This window comes from Anser brachyrhynchus (genome assembly GCF_964034855.1).
Source record: "Anser brachyrhynchus genome assembly, chromosome: 9".
NCBI lineage: Eukaryota > Metazoa > Chordata > Aves > Anseriformes > Anatidae > Anser > Anser brachyrhynchus.
In genome coordinates this window covers 5,810,279-5,832,364 of record NC_137703.1, presented here as the reverse complement: position 1 = coordinate 5,832,364, position 22,086 = coordinate 5,810,279, and the positions used below count along the sequence as shown (strand labels likewise).

Below are 22,086 nucleotides of genomic sequence, written 5' to 3'. Positions count from 1 at the left end.
TAAAGCGTTCATTTTTTTCAACCAGCTGAGATGAACTCCTGGAAGGAATGAATTCCTCGAGAGCTCTTTATTCCATTTAGCAAGAGCAGTAGCTTTCAGAACGTGGGACAGGAGGGAGATCAAGCACAAGGTGTATGTGGGGGTCAGTGGGAGCGTGAGAAACCAGAGAAAAAAATCCAGCCAGCCTTTTTATCTCTTTTTGTAAGAGATAAGTAGGTGAGAGGAGTGGGACTAGGCCGGGGTTTGCGAACAGTGGTATCTGTTGAAAAAGACAGGTACAAATTATTCCACTCAAGGATCCTGGATGTGGAGTTTGGGGGCAGATGCTTTGGAAAGCAAGGGAATGGGAGTGTGCAAGGCAAGGGAGGCAGGGGAGGAGGACAGAAGATAAAGGGAAAGCATGAGCCCAAAATAATACAGACAAGAATGGCTCACAGCTTGAGACCTCAGGAATCTCACCTTATGCTGCTTTGTTGACAAAGCTTGCTTTCCTAACAGCCCTTTCACATCCACAGCCTTCTTAAAGCTGGCTCTGAAAATTATGGGAACTCGATCTGCTGTTAGGGGAAAAGGTTAAAGATGCTCGAGACTCTTATTTTCTCACAAAGTCCAGAAACTGTCTTCTCCTGCCTTTAGTATCTGGGAGGTTCTACTTTTGTTCTGGGATAGCTGGCTTAGAAGCTGGCCTTTTACTTCTTTGGAAGATATTTTCCTTTTATTACCTCTCCAAATGCCAAATTTTAAAGGCAGCTTGTCCTTTCCAGGACTCTACATTTCTGAATTTCCAGTAATTTAAATTTCTATGTGGCTTTTTAGTATTACAAATTAATTTTGACAGCAGTGTTACTGTTAAAATTAATGTTCATTCTTTTTACCAGATCCGTAACACATGTGATTTTAGTTATTTAAATAAATATTTTAATTTACTGGAGATGGCTCTGTGAGGAAGTATTGAGAAGTCATTTAGTTTGTGTCTGGCCCGAGTTCTGTGGTATTTGTTTCCTGCGTGTTGCAAAGAGAGGGTTTTTATCTGAGGGGAAAGCGCTTATGGGGGTGACAAAGCCCAGATTGGAAACTGTCCTTGTGCTGGGTACAAGCGTGAGGTAAGTACCAATGGTTCTGTGCGTTAAACCAAAGCTTGCAATTGACCTAGGGAAAGAAAATCCCAGTCCAAAACAAAAATACGGAACAAAAGCTACGTTAAAAATCTGCCTTCCGGAGCTCCGTGGTGACTCACTACACGGCCAGCAGCACGGTCCCTTCAGCCGAACGCCCCTGCGGTGGCGGCAGGGGGGCGGCCCCGGCCCGCGGAGCCGCTCGGAGCGGCCTCCCCCTGCGGGCGGGCCCCGGGCGGGGCGGCGGCGGCTGCGCGGGCGCGGAGCAAAGGCCGGCGGCAACCCGCGGGGCGGGCACGCGGGGACCGGGCCGAGCCGGGCCGAACGGAGCCGAGCCGGGCCGGGGTTGGGCACGGGAGCGCCGGGGGAGGCCGGCCGGCTCCGCGGCCATGCGGGCCGCCTGGGTGCTGCTGCCGGCGCTGGCCGCCCTGTCCGCCTACTACATCTACCTGCCGCTGCCCGGCACCGTGTCGGACGCGTGGAAGCTGATGCTGCTGGACGCCACCTTCCGCGCCGTGCAGCAGACGGTGAGGCGGCCCCGGGGATGCGGCGGGGATGGGCCCCGGGGGCGGCGGGGGGCCAGCGGCCAGCGGCGGGGCTGGCCCCGGTGGTCGTGTGTGCCCCTCGGGCACGGCTGGGGCTGGCACCCCGCCTGCTGGGGGGCTTTTGGGGGGCTTACGGGGCGTGCTGCGGGCTGGCTGCCGTCCTGCGGGCAAAAAGGAATTGTAAATAAATGGCTTTTACTTCCATACGTTGGCTAGTGCATTAAGGGAAAGAAGATGCTGGGGATTCCCGTCAGATCTTGAAGGACATGCGTGACAGTTTGGTCACTTCGTGGTTTCTCCCTCGCTCTCCGCCGGTGTTTGCATGCTGACCTGACGCAGATCAGCGATCGCAAGCTTCCTCAGCTGTGAGCTTGATCCCCCGCTAGGGTGGTCGTGACGTGAGTCGCTCATGGTCAGGCCTGATGTAAGGTACCGCGGGTGCTAAAGTATTTTAATTTTTTTTTATCCCTAGCGGCAGTTTAAGTCGTGCATAAAATGTCCCAAAACTTCTCCGTTGGGCGGATGGGAGTATCGTCAGCTTCAGAAAGGCATTAAATGAATTAATGGGCGGAGGGCCCATAAATAGATGCCGAAAGGCAGGGATGTACCTCCCGCGTTCCTAATACAATAACTGCGGAAGCGAGAGGACGGTGCCCAGACTTGTGTTCTCTCCCTAGACAGCTTCTCTGGTTGCTGCTTTTGCAGGCGGGTAGTGCTCGATGGACCTCTCAGCTGAGCTACTGGGACAGGTTCTTGTCAGAACATCCCCCTGAATCAAAGCACGCTTCTGGGATGAAAGAATAAAACTTCTTGCTTGTATACCTTCCCTTCAAGACATGATACTCATGTGCCGTGGAAACTACGTAGGCATGTCCTGCAATAGCCTAAGGTTTCTGTTTAAAAAGCTGTGGTTTGCCCTTCATTTGCTCTGTGCTGGTATCTAAAAAATGTAACCATTAAACCAGAAGCTCAAGGGGATTCTTTGAAGGCGTAACCAGAAGGGCAGTGATGGCCACAGTGTGCTGCCCACAGAGCACGTCGTAGCCTGTCTGCCAGGAACACCTGAACCAAGTCCATAACCTCTAGCTGAAGGAGAGCTATCTTTAGGAAATCATATGACGGACTATATATATGTATATTGCTGTTGGCTTATGTACATGTTCTGCTTGTTTGTGGTATGTGGGGCATAGTGAGATGGATTCTAGTGTCTCTAGGTTAGTGGCTGGAGGGCATGGCACCCCCTCTGGGATATCCCAGAGGCTGTTGTCCCAAGAGGAGCCGCTGGAATAGAGCTGGGCCTGGTGGCAGACGGTGCTGAGGTGTCCACGGCTGTCCCCACCTCTGGTAGGAGGAAGCTGTAACTTCTTAGACAACCACTTACATCTCTGGCCTTAGAAAGGTGAGCTCAGGTAGCAAGGAAAAATCACTAAACAAGTAACAGTCCCTGCCATATGGAGTTCACAAGGAGGAATGAGTGGATTCTGCACAGAGGCATAAAGCAGCAGTGAGGCGTTAGTGATGCCCTGAACTGCACAACGAGTAAACCTTGGGGCGTTTCTTTCCAGACAGACAGAGAGGGTGCTTTCTAAGCGCTTAGAAGTCTTTCCAACGCTGAGAGATGGCACGAAGTTAGGAATAAGTGACTGCCATTAAGAATGAGCTGTGTGAGCTGAGGCTAGGATTGTAAAAGTTAAGCCTGAGTACTTACTCTGTCAGACAGCTTTAGTGTGTGTATATAAAATAAAGCATGTCCTGCTGTAGAGCTGAGCTTCCCTTTTCTTTGTCTACCGGAGGTTGCAAGACCAAATGCTTTAACATTGCTGTAAATGTGATTGTTGAACTTTCACCTACTTCAGAATGTATTTTCAGCTTGCTATTTATTACTTTCCTTTGTAGGTTTGATAGCAGACAGAAGTACATTACTAAGTGGCTTTTATTTTAAAATAATCTCTGCAGTGTACTGTAATCCTTTCTTCCAAGAGCATGAAGCAAACTTCACGTGCTTCAAATACAATTGTTTCGTTATTCTGAAATAGATTTGTGCTGACTCTGACAATTGAGCATGACAGCTTCTTGTTAGGGATAACAATGTGTTTGTTTTCTCACTTTAACAATCACTGCCACCAAAACATACTAAGGCTGGCACTGCTCTTCAGTATATTAAACGCAAAACCTTATCATTATGTAGAGTTTTGTCCCAGTAAGCTATTAAATTTTTTTTTACAGGCTTGGGACTGACTCAGTGCCCTGAATCAGAGCAAAACACTTCCATGAGTGTTTATGTATTATCACATGGCTAAAAACATGTAATGCTTACACGGCAGTTTCTGTAAGTAGGTTTCAAAACTTACTTCAAAAGGGGACCAGTATGCTAATCTTACTTCAGGGGAGATGGGAGGAGAAGGAGTGCCTTGTTTGAGGTTGCTGAAAATTCCAGTGGCATAGTACACGCTCTATACTGTGTAGTCATGCACCTGCACTAAGAAATGGTTCTGCAAAATAAAAGAAAATAGAGTGCAACCTGACACCTTTACATGGGATAAGCTGCCTAAAATGCAGTCGGAACAATATGTTCTGCACACAGTAAAATAGGGAAATAAGCCTGGTTTTGGTTTGTTTGTTTTTGCTAGTCGTTTGCTATCTACAGATATTGTAGTTGGCATTTTAGACTCAAACGTTACAGCAGTGTGTTTTGCCAAGTGGTGCCCAAACTGAGGATAGTGTCGTTCAGGAGCAGATACAACTTTTAAAGGTAGGAAGCTAAGTCTTAAAAAGTTCAGTCGCCCAGTGTCAGCATCGTTACTCGGTGAGTCACGAGTGAGATTTGGCGTAGTCCTCAGCAGTGTTGTCTGTAAAAATGCAAACAGCTACAGCAACTCCCAGTTCCTGATTGCAGCTGAGGCCAGGAAGGTCTGTGCAGAACCTGGCCTCTCACCAGCTGCAAAGACAGGGAAGTAAGCAGCTTGGCTTCGGTGGCACGCTGCCTTTGTGTGCCATCTGAATGCAGCCTGTTGCGGTAATTTCAAGGCTGAAGGTCAGATATGCACGAAGCTGGATGGTTCAACGGGGTCCTTAGGACAGTGTCGGCTAATGGAGTCACGAGGACAGACGACCCTAATGTGCGGAGTGCTATTGGAGTTCAATAGAAATTGGCAACACAAATAAACATTATTTTTTGTACTAGAGAGTACATAACTAATACAAAGTACAAGGAAGGAGGGGTAAGCATGATTGCAGCGAGCATTTGGGATTCTTCCTGAAGTTACCAGGTGAAGGACCAACAGAAGAATCCTAATAGTTTAGGGACCGATTGGTGATGAAAGGTGAGGTAATGGTGCCTCTCTCGAGAACAGGTCTTTGTTCATTCCGTCTGCTTTTTATCACAACCCGAACTCCCTTCTGCACTTCTTGACAGTTTTCTTCAGCACCAAGTTAAATCTCTCAGTACCTGGACCCTTGCCAAAGAATTTACCTAGAGGAAGGCGTTAATCTTAAACAGCTTAGTCGTTAGGGATCTGTGGGTTGTCCCTACCTCAACCCTGGCTATGGGGACATCCTGCTGAAAGAGGAGGCTGTAGCCGGAGAGGCTGCTTTGCCTGGTTCGTTGGAGAGTTGGGATGCATTATTATATTATAAATCGCACCACCACCAAAGCAGCCGTGGATCAGAGAGGCAACAACCCCAAAATGAAAACCTGCAATCAGAACTGGGCAATATGTTGCCAGCAGGCATGCTGCAATCTGCCCACGGTAGTTACTTGCTGAATTGGCTCGAGTAGCAGCAAAATATTCTCGTCTGCCCTGCTAGTCCTCTCCCAGGGCCCTCCTGCCCATGCAGCTCTGTGCTGCTCCGTAGCAGCTGGGCGCACCGGGTGTGTGTCAGCCCACCCATCAGTCCCATGAAGTTCTCAGGCCACATTTCCCTGATACCTGAAGTGTTTATTCAGGCTGATGCATAAAGACATGGTCATGATATGGGAAGGCTTGTGGCTTTGACCCAAACTAAACAATGTCCCATGTCTGTGGCTGGCACAGGAACTCCTCTTTTTTTTTCTTTTTCTTTTTTTTTTTTAACTTAGTAGCTTCCTCTTCTTTCTCTTCCTTTTCACTGTCTCTTATTACAGCACTGTCTGTTTTCCCTTTTTACCAGAGAAATCACTGTTCCTCTTCTCTCTTCTGTATGCATTTGACCACACACATGTAATTCCCTACATACAAGTGCTAGATTTGATAGCCTGCAACAGTCCTGCATTCTATCACGAGAGAGGTGGTAAAGTCATGAATACTAGCAAAGATCAAACCAGTTGTCGCTTACATGAGATGACTGAATGCATTTCTTTATAACTGTTTTAAGCCAATCCACCTGTGGGCTGCTGCCAAAAGTGTGAGTGTCCTTTTCCCCCATTCCCTTTTTCCTTCCTTGGGTTATGACTAAGGTGACGATGACCTGGCTGAGGTTTGCTGTTTGTTTTTTTCTGGGTTTGTAGTCAGCTGGTGCAGCAAGCTGATACTCCAAGGCTTCGCATTTGTTAATGCCAACACAGAAAGGTGCCGGGGAAGCACAGTCAACAGGACAGGCAGCTCTGACCTTCTGGTGGCAACACAGTCCTGGATAAGACTTTGCCAACCACCAAATACATCCTCTGTTGCCAGTGGCTCTATTGCAGAATGATGAGATTTGTTTAAAAATACATAAATATCTTTTATATATATATATATATATATAAAAGGGTTTTGCTTCTAGGACCTTTGGATAAGACTAGCTCTCTGCCAGCAAAAAGCACAATCCTGATGTGTTGTAAATAACAACCAAATTGACTGATTAGATATACTTCCAAAGAATCTGCCTGATAAGTGCTTGGCAAAAAAAAACTGTCAACAAAAAAAAATCAGTGCTGTTCCTTTTGTGCCCTGGTGGACGAGGTATCTCTTCCAGACTGTTTTTTGGTTCTCGGAAAGGGTGTTCTATTGTAGGAAGAAAAGCATCTGATAAACCTGCAGAGGGCCACGGTGCTCTGCAGCTTAAAAACCAGGGCAAAACACTTGTCAGCAAACAGCAGTGACTCGCCTTGGAAATAAACCACTTCCGATTCCAGGGAACACGTGGTAATCTTGCCTACAAAGAACATGAACTTAAGTAGGAGAAAGCTAAAATGGGATGCCTGTTGCAGCAAAAAATCTACAAAAAAAATCGGGCTGAAAAATCTACAGAAGTGCTGTTTTGCCTGGCAGTGTTTCTGTAACTGTTTCCCAGTGGTTACCTGCCCTGGGAACCTCCACAGGGTGCACAGAGGATCAGATCTTTTGGGTAAATCAGTGGCAGTTCAATAAGTTACATGTCAAATTATTAATAGGTGTATTACCCTTCACCATTCAAGCTCGAATGGTGTTTTCCTGTGGGGAATTTTTTAAATAACAGTGGGAGAAAAGCATAATCAGAAACTCAAAGATACAGTCTCAGGAATTCCGTGTTTCTGCCCACTGGGTGGCTACTTTGTTGTTTGTTTGGTTGGTTTTTTTCCCAGAGAAAAACCTTGCTGTTGGAAGAAACGATGATCCATCCATAAAGCAGCTAACATTTCAAAATTTGGATTCTCACCAAACTATCTCAGCAGGGTAACCTTACCGCAAGCTAAGCAGGAAGAGAGTTATTTCTTTAAATTCTTGTTTTGGAAGTGGATTCCTCTCCCCACTCACATACCAGTCCGTTGTGCTTGGCAGTCATAGAGTCTTTTGGGAAAAATTTCAAAGTCTTGTCTGTTTCCACACAAATCTGCAGTTGAAGTGGGGTTATGCAGGGTCTTTCTAACCCAAATGAAAGCTGGGATTTTTTTTTTTTTTTACATTGAAACTAACTATTGCAGATTGAAAACATAAGAACGGGGACTGTAGACCCAAGGGAACAGATCCTCTTTGGCATGGACACTCTGAATGCAGGAAGCCTCTCAGCTGATAGGGAGTGCTTCAAAATTTTTTTTTTCCTCTGGAGGCAGTGGTGTTCCTCCATTAGCTGTGTGCCTTTTACTCAAGAAGAGACTTAGCACTGAAACTGACTGTGGAAAATGGTAGTCCAGAAGTACAGTGAAGAAAAAGCAAGAAAATGAAATGGCTCTCCTTGTAAATGCATCATATAAGCCAGAAAGAGACTGTAAAACTCTTACTTGCAAAATCATGTCTGTCACAAGGAACCTAACTTGGCTTCCACTTGGTTTTTGTATAGGTTAAGCTAAAGCAACAACCCGTTCTCTGCAGTGGGAACGTGGTTAGGGTGGTACCTGGGTGACTGATCTCTCCCTGGTGTTGGACTTCTCTAGTTCATACTAGCAGCTTTGCACTGTACTGGTGATACTAGCAGAACTAATAGTAAAATGGCTGTGTGTAAACAAGCCTCTTGACTCCTAACAATACACTTTTTTTTTTTTTAAGCATCTGTTATCTGTACATAAAATAAAAGGTCACAGCTGACGGTTTTCCTTATGGTTGTGGTCCCACAGGTGTACATCAGGTATACGCATTCATTGTCCCTCCCAATTCCATTGCCTTGACACAGAGAGCTTTACAAAAGGCATAGCTGATTAGCCAATTTCTATTCTTCATCTGTAGAGTAGGGAATAACTTTGCAAAAGGGGAAAGACCCCTGCTACTTACTGTTTTTAGGGGCCAGTCTCTGCATTGGAGTCGCAGAAGTCCTCTGGCTCGCCCTTTGCTGCCCCTCTTGCACCACCTAGGGGATGGGAACAAGTACATACAGCAAATGATGCACAAGTCACACATGGGGAGCAAATCACAGGGGTTTAGGCTGGAGTGCCTTAGGTCCCAGTACTGTTTGCTGAGAGAAACAGGTTTACTAAGGGCAAAGTTGGTTTTTATTAAAAATAAATAAATGAAATCCTGGATAGCCAAAAGAGAAAATCTGTCCTTCTATCACAAGCGTACAGAAAGATGAGATCATTCCCTACTTTCTTAGTGTTTTACATACCCACAGAAGAGAAGTAATACACGTTAGTTTCCGAGGAAGAAATCACAAACCTGCCCTGCGTCTTGGATATTTCAGATGCTTTCCAATTCATCAGGCAAATACAGGACAAGCCAGTAAATAAGCACTGTATTTGTTTGAGATCATTTGTGTTTTTAAATGCCTTTGCAATCACTGAGAGCTTTCTTAATTTGGAAACTTTATTTGGAAATGGAAAGACTTAAGTCTTGCAGTGGAACAAGAGAAATATTTTATTTTGTACCTTACTACCACAAAAATATTGACTGTGTGGTATTGCCCTCTACTGGCACTGGTCTGAGGAGCTTCATTAGTCCAACAGTGGAATCTGCTGGTCAAGTTTGTCTCTTTTGGGGGTGTCTTTCAAAGGCAAGGATCTTAGTTCTCGTTCACACTTGTCTTGATCTGCATAGTGCTCATGGTTTGATTTATTATGACAACAGAGAATCTTTTATGGACAGGGTTTTCTTTTAATACAGCTGTAAAAGCATTACGGGTCTTTGATAATCATTCATTTTCTGATGAATATTCTAAGAACCTATATGTGTTTTTCATGGAGGAGCTGCCTTTTGAAGACAGTTGCATTAAACATCAGTGTATCGTAACGTGATATGCTCTGAAGTAACGGAAATCTCCTTTCTTTTTTTTTCTAGTGTCACCTGATTCACTATTTGAGACTCAGCCATCACCTGATAGTTCTGAACTATTTGATTTGTACGTTTGACAAGCTGAAGTCTGTCTCTTCTGAACACATTAACATAACGGATGCTGTTTTCGACGGTGTGGAAGTCAGAGTGTTCGAACCTCCTGGAAAACAAGATGAAACGCTCAAGCGCAGTGTTGTTTACATCCATGGGGGCGGCTGGGCCTTGGCAAGTGCAAGTATGTGTCTGCTAGTAACTAAATGGGATTTTCCTCTGGTTTCCTCCCAGAAGGAATAACCAAAAGCTGTTTTTCCTGCCAGGGATGACAATTTTGCAAAGACTTAACTCAGTTAGGTAGTAACTGTCTCTACTCTGGTCGATCAGATGCAAGGAAGGAGGATTTAAATATATTTATATATACACCATTGACACACAGCAAAAATGTATATTTTATCTGGATACGAGATGTAAAAGAACCAAAAGGGTAATTTTGTTTCCTCATGAGAGGACAAAACGTACAGTATACAAAACAAACTACACAGAGTGGGCTGAACAAAACTGCATGCAAGAGCATTGCTAATGTTTGGCTCCTGGTAGGATGTACCTGGGAGTGCATGCTGCTGCTCACGGAAAATGGGCAGTGTGACAGAGGAGGTGGGGAGACTTGGGTTCCAGTCCCACTCCCTTAGGGAACCGCTGTGATCACTAGCAGAAACTATCTTGAAAGTTCATTATTTACATTAACTTGGAAGCCACAAACATGATTAGAGAAAGGAAGGTGTAGTTATACAAGTGAAGCACTGATCCTTCCACATCTTGCAGCAGGAGAAAAGCCTTGGGAAGAGAAGGGATGTGGTTCTCATGGCTGCCCTGTGGCCAAGAGCAAGAACTGACAGGAGTCTGTCTTTTCCCTGCTTAATTGCTCCCATGAGGACACGAAGGCTGTACAGCCCTGGTGCATTCTGAAGCATCTAGAGCCTCATCTATAGAAAAAAAAAATCAATGGTGTTTTCTGAAATGTTCTAAAACATGCAAAAGATTGCATCAAGTGCATTTGGACTATGTATGCAAGTCACTTAGACCATAACTTAAGTGAGATTTGGAGTCCTAAATACATTTTAAAGTCTGGTTTTCACATGCCTTTGGAAATCCCAGTCTCTTTGTCCTATAGCAGCTAAACATTTTGCTCCTCTTCTTACAGAGGAATGGGGCTTTGAGGTGGGTTTTCTTAGGCCTACCTAAGGGATGTTTATTAGTCCTGTCTACATCATTTGTGTTCTAACAGTTTGCATAAGATTTGTTGTGTCAAAAGTTTGTATTGAATTACTGTGCTTTGTTTGAATACTGTAACTCAGCTATGTCAGATGCTATCCTTAAGTCCAAGTTGCCGAAGTTAATGGCACAAGTGTCACAGCCAAATACTAAATTCTAAGACTAGATGCTTTAGAAAACGCTTGGTGTCCTAGTATATTTTATAGTACCAGGAATCAACAACTACATAATTGGAAAGGAATAAAATTAAAGAAAATCAGTCCACTGATAAATAGGATAGCTGTGATTAATCCTCCCTTAAATGAGTAGTTCATTGACATTAATAGGGCAGCTCATTTGAATCAAAGCAATAGATGGTATAATAACATGAAGAAAAAGCAGTGACTCATACAGTAATAACTGTTTCTGGATGCTAATGCCCGCAAGCCACCGGGTACCTTGAATTTTGCCCAGTTGTGAGAATTGTGATAGGTGGATGAAATGACGTGCTCCAAGTCACCAAGAAACAGATGAGAAAGAAAGCATTAGGCTGCAGATCTTTTCAAGGCATGAATTATGTTCCTTCTGCTAGAATGTGCATTTGGAACTTCATCTGTTGCAAGCTGATCTTATTTACTTTGCTTCTGTTTGTATGATATCTTTATTTTCTGGGAAGGCTTACGTATGGCTTTGTGAAATACTGCCATAAATGGACTTTCATGTCGCTAATGCTGTCCTTTCATTCCAGGAACAAGCCTTTATAACAACCTCTGCAGAATCATGGCTGAATCTCTCAATGCTGTGGTTGTTTCAGTTGAGTGAGTAATCTAAAATCGATAAAATAACTTTAAGGTTTTTAGAAATACGTAACGTAGTTCTTCTAGCTTTTTCCTTGTTACTGACTTTTGTAGAAGACTTTACCTTGGACAATAATTCTCTTTACCAGGCTGATATTTTTATCCTTTTAGAATGACAACAAATTAGAATGGAATCAAAAGTTCATTTGAATTTCTAATTATTTTAGGAACCATTTCAGAAGGCAGAAATGTGGGAAAAGAGTAGCATTTTAATCAGTTGGACAGAAACTGAAGTGCAAGTTTTAGTGTATTTTGCAAATATACCTGTATGTAAGGAGTGCATCTAAAACCAGAGATCACTCAAATGACTTACGTTATAATTCTGTTGCTCTTTTTTTTGACAAGCAGTTTAGGCATGGTATATACCTGAAGGAAGGCTGAACTGCATCTCTCTGACCCCACACAGAGCAAGAGTGAATTATTCCACCCTTAATGGAAAGTATATAATACATTAAAAACAAAAACACGTTTTCTAAGTCCCACTGAGCAAGGGTCTGCAACATAAAAATTAGCAAATCATTTACCACTGCTCATTAACCAAAATACACAGAAGTCTGGCAGTTCCTGCTGTTCCCTCAATTGCCCACTGTTCCCGTGTAAGCACTGTACTCCACTCAAGAGCAGGAGACTGCCTGGGTGCTAGACAACAGAGAAGCAGGGTTGCCTTTTTTTTTACTAGCTGAACAATTCCAAGGTAAACAAACCTCTCAACTAGCTAACTGCGTTACTTAGATGACTCCAACTTGATTGGTACTTCGCCCATCCTTCTTGTCAATTTCAATATTTTCTTTTGCAAAACCAATCACTTAATTTAACTACTCAAGTTTCTGACTTGCAGTCAATTACGCACCAAGCTCTGTGATCTAATTACGATTTAATTATATGGAGTTGGTGCTACTGATTCAATACTCATTCTAGTGTACGTTAAGGGGTTGCTTTTTTACTTCTTTGTTTATTAGTAGAAAAACTGTTTTAAAAAAAGCATACAAATAACAATCACAGTTTTGAAAAGTTCTTTGCTATTCCTTTTCTGGTGGCTGTTTCTCAGTTATTGTTTGTCTCTTCTCCTTAGCCATTATATCTTTCAATCAAGGCATTTATCCTCCATTAGTGAAGTCTAATTTGATTTTTTTCATTGGTTTAATTGCACATCTCGCTTTCATGATCTATACACAATGTTACTCAGTTCTGCAAGGCGTTCCCAAAGGCCCCTCTCATGTTCCTTTGTAGTTGATGCAATATATAGATTGCTTTCTGAAAGCAGGACAGATCTGAAGTTGGAAACAATTCATGTAAATTAAGCTTAAAATTTATTTTACATGTAGAATTTTTTTAGCTTAGATTCCAAAGAAAATGTTTTGAACCAGAAAACAGGATTTTGTTTGGCAGAAGTTAAGGCAAAATAAAATGCTTTTGACAGTGTCGAGCCTTTTTCTTCACTTTGGGCTAAGACACTTATGCAAAGATTTAGGCTTGTCAAGCTGACAATAAAAACATTCTCTCAAAATATTATTGATCAATAAGAACATGTGAAATCTGTTAAGAATACAAAAAGCTACAAGTGGAAAGATGTTCTTTGCACCATGAGGCCTGGTAACAACTCTTACATTACAAATGATTGAGTAAATTATGAACTGATTTCTCCTGCACTGTTATTTAGAAACTGAGAAAATGTAGTAAATAGAATTCGGCTGCTGTCTGTTTGTAGACAGACTGTTTAATCTGTGTGTGCTTCAGTCTGTGAAAAGTATATATTCCTGCTTCTCTCCTTGATAAAGGAGATGAATTATTCAACCTGCTGCATTACCCCAAATTGGTATTACTTCACTTCCTGGCTATTGTTCGCTTCCTGGTACAAAGCTAAGAGATACAGCAACGTTCATCCTCTCCTGAGCATAGAAAAAATTGGGGAAACAGAACTGCTAGATGCTTGTCTCAGCTGAATCTGTTGGGCGTATATTGCTTACTCTGTCATAGCAGTTAAGGTGCGGAGTTGTGATCAAAAACAGGCCAACAGTAATGACTCCCTCACCAAGGGTTGTTCTAATATTCATTCATTTTTATAACATGATGAAATGCTCTGTTGGGAAATCCCAAGAAAGTGCTGCATGATATTATAGCATCTTGGTGTTATTCATACCTAATAGGTTCTTGTAAATCTTTCAGAATTAGAGCGTTAATTAAAAGATTAAGTACTACACACCTCATTTTTTCCCATAGTATTTATCTTAATGAAATAATTATTTGCCATTCAGATAGCATCTATTAATCATGAGAGAGAAGTACATTAAAGGTAATAATTGTCTCTTACCTCTTCTTTTGTAGATACAGGCTGGTACCAGAGGTGTGCTTCCCTGAGCAATTCCATGATGCTCTTCGTGCTACAAAGCATTTTTTGCAGCCTGATGTCTTAGCTGAGTATTCAGTTGACCCAAATCGAATCGCAATTTCTGGTGATAGTGCAGGAGGAAATTTGGCTGCTGCTGTGTGTCAGCAGGTAACATCCAGTGTCTGTTATGTTTTATGCTATAACAATCCCTAATTTAGTGGTGCATATAGGTAGACAGGTTCTTTATGCTGCATCATCATGAAATGATGTGCCAGTGTTAGAGACAGAGTGGTAGCTCTCTATTGAAAGAAAGCATCTTACCACACTACAGAAGAAAAATGAGTCAATTGCATATTGCACGTAGCTTGCAATGTCTTACTACAGTTATGAGTTGTTATGGGACTAAGTTTAAGAGCAAGTATCTAAATGATTTTTTTTAAACTCTTTTGCTGAGGAATTCTTTATTTACCTAAGTAGGTAACTAGCTACATGCATGATTTATCAATTTAGCTTCTTATTTTCAGATGCTTGTCATAGAAAATAGATTGTTATTTCTTTCAAATACTAATGAAGGACAAAAAATATAATACGTGAAGCTTAACTCTTCTTTAAATTGTGAAATGCTCCAGGAAGACAATTAAGGAAATTTCTTTTGTGTATCTCTAGTTTAAACATAATCTGAATTTAATCTACTAAAGATTTTAAAGGCAGCCTGGGGCAAGTAATAGTATTATTCATGGTTGAGTGAAATATTATTATTAGCTTTTTTATATTGCCAATAACCATTGGTGATGATAAAGAACATACCCTGCCCAGGCAACTAATTATCATGACAACCTTGCAATATTGAATTAGGGGGAAAATTAATAAAGCACAATTGCACTAGAAGTCTTCATCTTGAGGACTGATAAACATGATAGAGCCATGTTTTGGAAACAGCATTGATAACTCATTTCCATGATGCACAGTTAAATCAATGATGTAGGACTGTTTCAGGGAGAGGTTAAATGCGCTAAGATTCTTCAGCCTGAAAGAGAAAGACAAGATGAGATACACGGATCTTTGTATCTTGAGTAGAAGGTGAAGCAAAACAAGTGTTTACTGATTCTTTCACTAAAAGAATCAGGGGGTTTCAAATGCCAACCTTGTAGGCTCAAATCAAATGCAGATGTTAGGTTCAAGTCCACCACAAAGGTGTTTCTGCACACAGTGAGCCTTTTGCTAGAGAAAACTGGATGCCAACAGTTTGCAAAAGCTCAAAGAAAAAGCTACAATTGTGGAAGCTGTGGAATCATGAAAAGCTATTAAAACCTTGGATAGCTACATTGACTCAAGAAGTCCATCTGCGAATAGTTCAAATGGTGTGTTAGAGAATACCATTTTACACTTTCCTTATACACTTCAGTAAATGTCTGCTACTGATTTTCTGTTGGTAACGGTACTAAAACTGTCCTGAATGACCATCATTAAAAGAAAATAAAAAGATAAGGCTGTATTTCAGGCAAAAGAGGATCATTCTTCACCAGAGGCGTTGCATAAGAACAGAGTTTGGCCTACAAGTTTTCAAATGGTTGTTTGAATGAAGTTCAGGGATGATATTGTAATGCTTATTTTCTTTCGTAATCTTTATTTTATTCTATGTTCTTCCTGCAGCTTAGCAAAGATGAGCATTTGACCATCAGACCAAAACTGCAGGCCTTAATTTATCCAGTCCTTCAGGCATTTGACTTCAATACCCCTTCATATCAGCAGAATATGAATATGCCTGTTCTTCCCCGTTACGTCATGATCAACTATTGGATAGACTACTTCAATGGTAATCATGACTTGGCTCACTCACTGCTGATTAACAACCACACTGCTCTTGATGTTGGTCAAGCACTCTCTTACAGAGGACGTCTGAACTGGACATCTCTACTGCCTTCGTCATTCAAAAAGAACTACAAGCCTGTAGTACAAACCACAGGCAAGGCTGAAATAATCGAGGAGATACCAGCGCTCCTTGATGTACGAGCAGTCCCGCTGCTTGCAGAAAACGAAACTTTGCAGCTGCAGCCAAAGACTTACATCCTGACTTGTGAGAATGACGTCCTGAGAGATGATGGCGTGATGTATGCCAAGCGGTTAGAGAATGCTGGCGTGGAAGTCACACTCGATCACTTCGATGACTGCTTTCATGGCTGTATGATATTCACGATATGGCCTACTGATTTCTCTGCAGGAATTCAGACTAGAAACAGCTATATAAAATGGCTGGATGAAAACCTCTGAGGAGAGAGTCTCTAGAAGATACAGGGTGCTCAACTCTGGTGTCTGTTCTTGCAAAAGATCAAAGAATGAAAAAGTGCACTTTTCCAAATTCTGACTTCATCCATTCAGCTGCATCGGGGGGGGGGGGGGGGGGGGGGGGCTGCAGACTAGCTGTAGCATTTACTAGCTCAATTGACCTTGCCCAGCAAAGTATTTTGTGAAATATTTCTTCAGATTTCAGGATTTTTTTTCTTTTCAGATAACTTGTCGAACGTAAACAAATGTTGAGCAAGGAGATCAGCATTCCTGTTGCATTCTTAACTGGCTCATTCTTAACTGGCTGAAACTTTCAAGCTTTGAAACTTTCAAGCTTTGAACCTTAATTAGGCACAAGGGCCACAACTGTAAAATGATGCCAGATAAAGTCGAATGCTTACATCTCTGTTTGAATATATAAAAGGGAGAAGTAATTTTCAACAGTGTTGAGTACTTGCTGGTGGGAAAGAAAGTGTGAGCACTCTCACCTTTGACAGTGGAACCATGCATTTGGATGTCAGGGATGGATTTAGATGGTGACTTCTAGGCAAATAGACAAATGGCTCTTAAATTAAAAAAAAATAGTTAAGATGATGCTTGGCTAAGAGACTTGTCTAACATAACTCAGCTTTGGAATTTGGTCTTTATGGTCTTCTAGTTATTTATAAATGCACAGAGCAAAACATTTTCAATTTTAAAAAAATAATCATAGCATTCATACAAACATGGAGGATAAAACGTGTACCTGCAGAATCTGGGTTCATTATGGGAGCTTCAGAGATGACTACATGGCTGAAGATTATGACTGTCAGCTTTTAAAGCCTCAGTTTATAACCTCCTTACAGAAAATACTGAGCATACTAAAAATAATCTGCTGTGTGGTTTGCACTAAAGTTTGTAATTAATAGTAGAAGTTTTTGTTCATTGACTTTCTTTTGTGCTTATGGCATTTGTTGTATTTCATCCTTCCTTGAAGGAGGGAATCGGACAAATAGAAGTGGGCTCTAGTCTATACTGGAGATTTACATTGGAGCTTTGCTGCTATAGCTTGTTTGTCTTGTAGACTGTACCTAAAATACCAGATAGCGTGATCTAGCTATTGTGCAGCACATCTGTCCAGTTTGAGCCGCTCTTTAAAAATCAGAGAGACAGGACAGTGAAGTGAAACCACTTGCAACAGTGTAAATGTACTTTTTTTCCAGGATGTTTACTGATTGCAGAGGTGGAGGCTGCACCAAAATGTCATGCCTAGCCTTTCTAGGCAAAGAGAGGGTGGCTGTCCCGTGACTAAACCAGGGGATTAAATTCATCGTCAGCTTTGCTGCAGACTTCCTGTAGGACCCAAGGAGATCAACGTAATCTCCTTGTGCCTCACTTTCTTCTTTCTGCAAACAGGGAGTAGTCAAAGACAGGGAGTAGTCGTTTCCTACCTCACAAAGGAGTTGTGAAACTGAATTCACAGACGTTAGTGAAGGACATGGATATGTTACTGACTGGCATGCACTGAACAGATCCCTTGGCTTCTGACTTTCCATCAGTCTTTAACAGCTGGCTCAGAGCAGTCTTCCCCATGGCTGGCGGTGCTGCTAGACTCTGTCCCCCCTGTGAGGGTAACTGATTAATCTCCTGGCTTGTGTGAAAGTACAGTAAGGTAAGGGTTCTCAGCTGTAGGAAATCTTGACAAAGACGATTTCATGAGATCATTTCTGAAAAGTTAATTTAAAAAAAAGTAAATCAGGCTACCTTCTGTAACTTAAGGTATATACAGAACAGCTCGCTTTCACTGATATATAAATTAAATAAGAGTATGACTTTGCTGAATCATTGCTTCCTAAAAACACCAGCTTGTTAATATGGCTGTATGTATTAATGAGACAAGGCCTCAATGTAGACTCAGTCACACAGGCCAAAACTAATTTCTGAGCATGAGTTCACACGGAGGTCACAAGCCAAAGCTTTTTCAACAGTGGCCCAGATTCTTTTTCTATTTAGATTGTTACAAAGACTTGGTGGAATTAGAGCAGCCAAGTGTCAATTCAAATCAGGATAAACTTTGGCCAATATATACAATTAACACTACAGAAGAATTTAAACATTCTTACGGATTTAAACCTCTTCTTCCCTTTCCCATAAACACAAGTCCAGTAGATACAATTTACACCTACAACAGATATCAACTAAAGTTATGTCTATTCAAAAAGACAAATTACTGATCTTGAAAAGGGGCCTGTACTCGTATCCAATCCACTGTATGCAAACAGCTCCAATTACTTGGCTTTAGACCATGTCTGAGTCAAAATATATCTTTTACACTGAGCTGTAACAATAGGCTTATTCCTGACTTTCCCCCTTACAATAAGGCTATGTCAGAAAAGGTATAATTTTATTTCAGCCTGCAGTCATTAAAAGGTAGTCGTTGGAGTACTGGGAAAAAAATGGTTACTATTCCTATCAGTTCTATAATAACTAAGTTACCTAAGAGCTGTCTGCAGTGCTTTAGATCAGCATTTGTTTATAGCTAATTTATAAATATCTGCTATGAAGCTATGGTATAACCACTACCTTTTTTTTCACTGAAATGAAATGGAGAGCTGAAATATATATTCCTGGAGTTGGCTGTGTATTTCCTTCATGCACTGAAGCACATTAAAGTCTTGGCACAAGAAGTGGTAGTAAGTATATAACTGGATTGAATGTATTCACTAAGTCATCACCAGCTTGATGTGACATCCACGATGGTAGCACAACTTGGATGAGATGTTACAGTATTAATTAGTTCCATCAAAATACCATGATTACTTTATCATGCAGATATATAGTTAACTACAAAATAGCTGCAAAGATACGTGGCATTTCCCATTACATACAAAAAGAGGTCTGAGTTACAGCTATAAAAAGACCTTTTGGTGTGTAGCCACACAAGATGCTTGATTGAAATTAAGCGTAAACCTTGAAGTAAGCATTAGTCACATTCTCATCTTTCCTCTTACTTTGTTCTCCTGTGCAGGCGATCGCTGTGCCTGGAGCTAGAAGTTCAGCACTGCTTCCAGCTGAACTGCTGCAAGCTCACCCCAACAGAGCACTGGCTCAGCTCAGCAGGGCCAGCAGGCCTTACAGAGATCTGGTGCCTGCAAGCAAGAGATTAAGATTAATGCATGTTACAATAGCTTTATTCTTTTTTTTTTTTTTTAATACTCTTCATCTGACAAGTGTTTGCTTGGGTGTACGTAGCACCTTCATTCCTTAGTTGTTTCACAAAGCAGTTCAGAGCACCTTACATGTTCTAGAATCAGACTCAGAAATACTCCTAACCATACTTCACCTATGTAGAGTGAAAAGTTGGTCTTCTAAAAGAAGATGCTCAATAAATTGGTCTACTTCCTTTTTCATTAAATTCATTAAATGAGTATGGCTAACTGCTTTTAGAAGATAGCTATTTTGTTTTTTTTCCCTCCCCTTCCTACAATTAAAATTCAACTGTCCATTGCAAGAATATCAAAGCATTCAAATGTAGGCTTTAAAGAAAAAGCCTGCATAACAGAAGCTACACTCATTTGAATCCTATTTCATTGGAAATATATTAGCAGGTCCCCAGTAGTTTTGACTGATACTGACAGGAATAAATAAAGTTTTTGTCTGTCTAGCTTAGAACATCTTAAAGAATGGGAGTTGAGCATTTCTGAAAACCCAGACCTAATTAAAGATGTTTCATAAAAATCACTAGCAACTAGAATTTCCTGACCTTCATCTAAGTAACTGCAAAATTGCATCCAAGCCAAAGCAGAAAGGCCATTGTGGATTTTAAGTCCTACAAACTAAAAATAAATTATTTATCTTTAAAACATTGTTTTGTACTGTTTGGGCCTCTCTATTTTTTGATTAGGTGCATCAGTTTTTAATCTCTTAATACATTCTGAGAAACTTTTTCAATTAAAACTATTAGAAGTAGATTAACCTGACGTAAGCCTTTTAAGCTGCTATGACCTGTAATAATGTTTGTTTTGTTTTGTTTTTAAAGAAACTGGTTTAATGTTCTCTTATTTATGATGTTCAAGAATACAAAGTACAACATATGTGATATGAATGCATTTAGTAACTTAAGTGTGACTTTTTTGGTTTTTTTTTTTTTCTTCTTTCCCATTACAGGGGAAAGATCTTGTAAGATCTAAGTAGCAAGTGTGGTTCAAATGTGCTATCAAATTGAAGAACAAATAAAGTGGAAATATGTCTGACTTTTTTTTCCCAGATGTGCAACGCTTCTAATTTGAGTTTTCAATTAGTAGAAATGAGTGAAACAAAATGGGAGATCTCCGAGTTCCTGTAAAAAAATGCTGAATCAAAGACAGGGTGGTTGTTTTCAAAGCAGGAAACCTTGCTGGTGTATCCATGGTCTGTGAATGCGACCTTCCCTGACTTGATTGCTCCCAAATGATTAATGCTGACCACATTTGCTTATGTTGAAAAAAGGACAATGCCTGCACAAGTGCTGTTCCTCTCTCTTTCAAGATAGACAGCTGAGCTCATGTTCTTCATTCTGTAAACAGAATTTTACATGCTCATATATTAATGTTTGAAATCAATTTTATCCCAGTTCCATTTTCATTCCTATTTACCTTGCTTTCACATTTTTTCTTTCTGAATTCTTACCTATTTTCTTCCCCTGCTCTCTCATTTATTAATGGTCACAGCAACCTTACTTTTAAATTATCGTAATGTGCAGGTTTGCCATTTTGTCCAGCAGGGTACTGTGACTTTCACAGAACATAACACTTTTGTCCTGCTGAAAAAAAAGTACTGGGGGGAAACAATAAGAATACTTCAAGAGACTTAGAAGCTTCTATTTAAACCAGCAGGAGGTGGTCTAAAGACACAAATGTCCATCAACGCTGCGTTTACAAGGCCAGTCCATACAATCCAATGCTGTTAATCTGCCACGGAAATCAGCCCCTTGGCATCCCACTGACCATGCCCTTCACTCGGATCCTTCCTGTCTGCTCCCTGCTCCTTGCTTCACACTGAGAAACCTCTTTCAAGCAGGACTAGGCATTATTTTGTTCACCCCCAGGAGAGGCACGTGTTTTCTGCTTGCTTTTATTTATTCTTCTGGCACTAGTCCAATGGCATTTATTTATTTCATAAATGTTTAAATAGTTGGCAGCACATCGTAAGCATCTCTTACCTTTCACTCCTAATGTAAATTTAATAATTTTTCACCATGATTTTCTGCAGCATTTTAAAGCATTTATCAGCTATTCAACATGAAGACAGGAAAAAGAAAAAAAAATCCTGCAGTATCTCCTTTAAAACTGCTTTTACAGAAATTTATATTTTTAATTACTCCTGGTTTTCTATAACAAGCCAACACTAAATCTTTCCACCACAGCCAATTGTTCTTTTTTGAGGCAGAATTTCAACAAGCCATGACACTTAAAATTATAAGACAGTCTAGGGATACAGGAGGAGTTCATTAAAGGAGAGAGCATATTTTATATCAGGCGATTTAAAACAGCAATAATAATTGATGTCATAGAAAATAAGCTCTCCCACAAACACCATGGCAGTATCGGGATAGGTGCAGTATACTCAGTTGAATATATGGGATTTGAGATGTTGGATTCAGAGTGTGGTGGAGGAATAAAGACAAGGAATTTTTGCTATTAGCCTAGTAATTTCTTTAGCAGTTTTATTTTCACTTAAAATGTAATTTACACAATAGCCAGCAGAGGGAGCATTTAAAACAAAGACTCTTGAAAAGGTCCAGCTTGTTTTAAAAACAAAATACAGAAATGAAAGCATTATAGCAGGAATTGTGCCAAAACTTTCGTGGCAGCCCAGGCCCTTATTTATGAATTCACACACGGACAAGGCATAAAATTCACACCAATCTGAGATTACTCAGATTTCCTGGGGAGGGGGGGGGAGGGAGAGACAAAAACAAAAACATAGAGCCATTTTTCTATTTCAGCATGATACACTTTCAGTCTTTGGCACACCATAAGGGTTTTTTTCAGCCCTAGTTGCTATTAGTTCAGATTTGCAAGCTGGTAAGGGCATGTGCAGTTAATT

General features: G+C 41.1%; 1 protein-coding gene and 1 long non-coding RNA gene across 2 annotated transcripts in view; one reads left to right on the top strand and one right to left on the bottom strand.

Moving 5' to 3' along the window:
* The first annotated feature begins 1,491 nt into the window (after positions 1-1,491).
* NCEH1 (neutral cholesterol ester hydrolase 1) lies at positions 1,492-20,267 on the top strand. Its single transcript, XM_080604271.1, has 5 exons — positions 1,492-1,642; positions 9,307-9,535; positions 11,297-11,366; positions 13,731-13,902; positions 15,388-20,267. Exons 1-5 carry the CDS (start codon positions 1,505-1,507, stop codon positions 16,003-16,005), a joined length of 1,227 nt encoding a protein of 408 aa, XP_080460397.1. The 5' UTR covers positions 1,492-1,504; the 3' UTR covers positions 16,006-20,267.
* Positions 1,659-22,086, bottom strand: part of LOC308199720 — a 42,957-nt gene continuing 22,529 nt past the window's right edge. The window contains exons 7-9 of the long non-coding RNA XR_013954891.1: positions 13,717-14,761; positions 8,308-8,383; positions 1,659-5,132 (exon numbers count right to left, since the gene is read on the bottom strand). This is a non-coding gene — a long non-coding RNA (uncharacterized lncRNA). The remainder of the gene's footprint in view (positions 5,133-8,307; positions 8,384-13,716; positions 14,762-22,086) is intronic.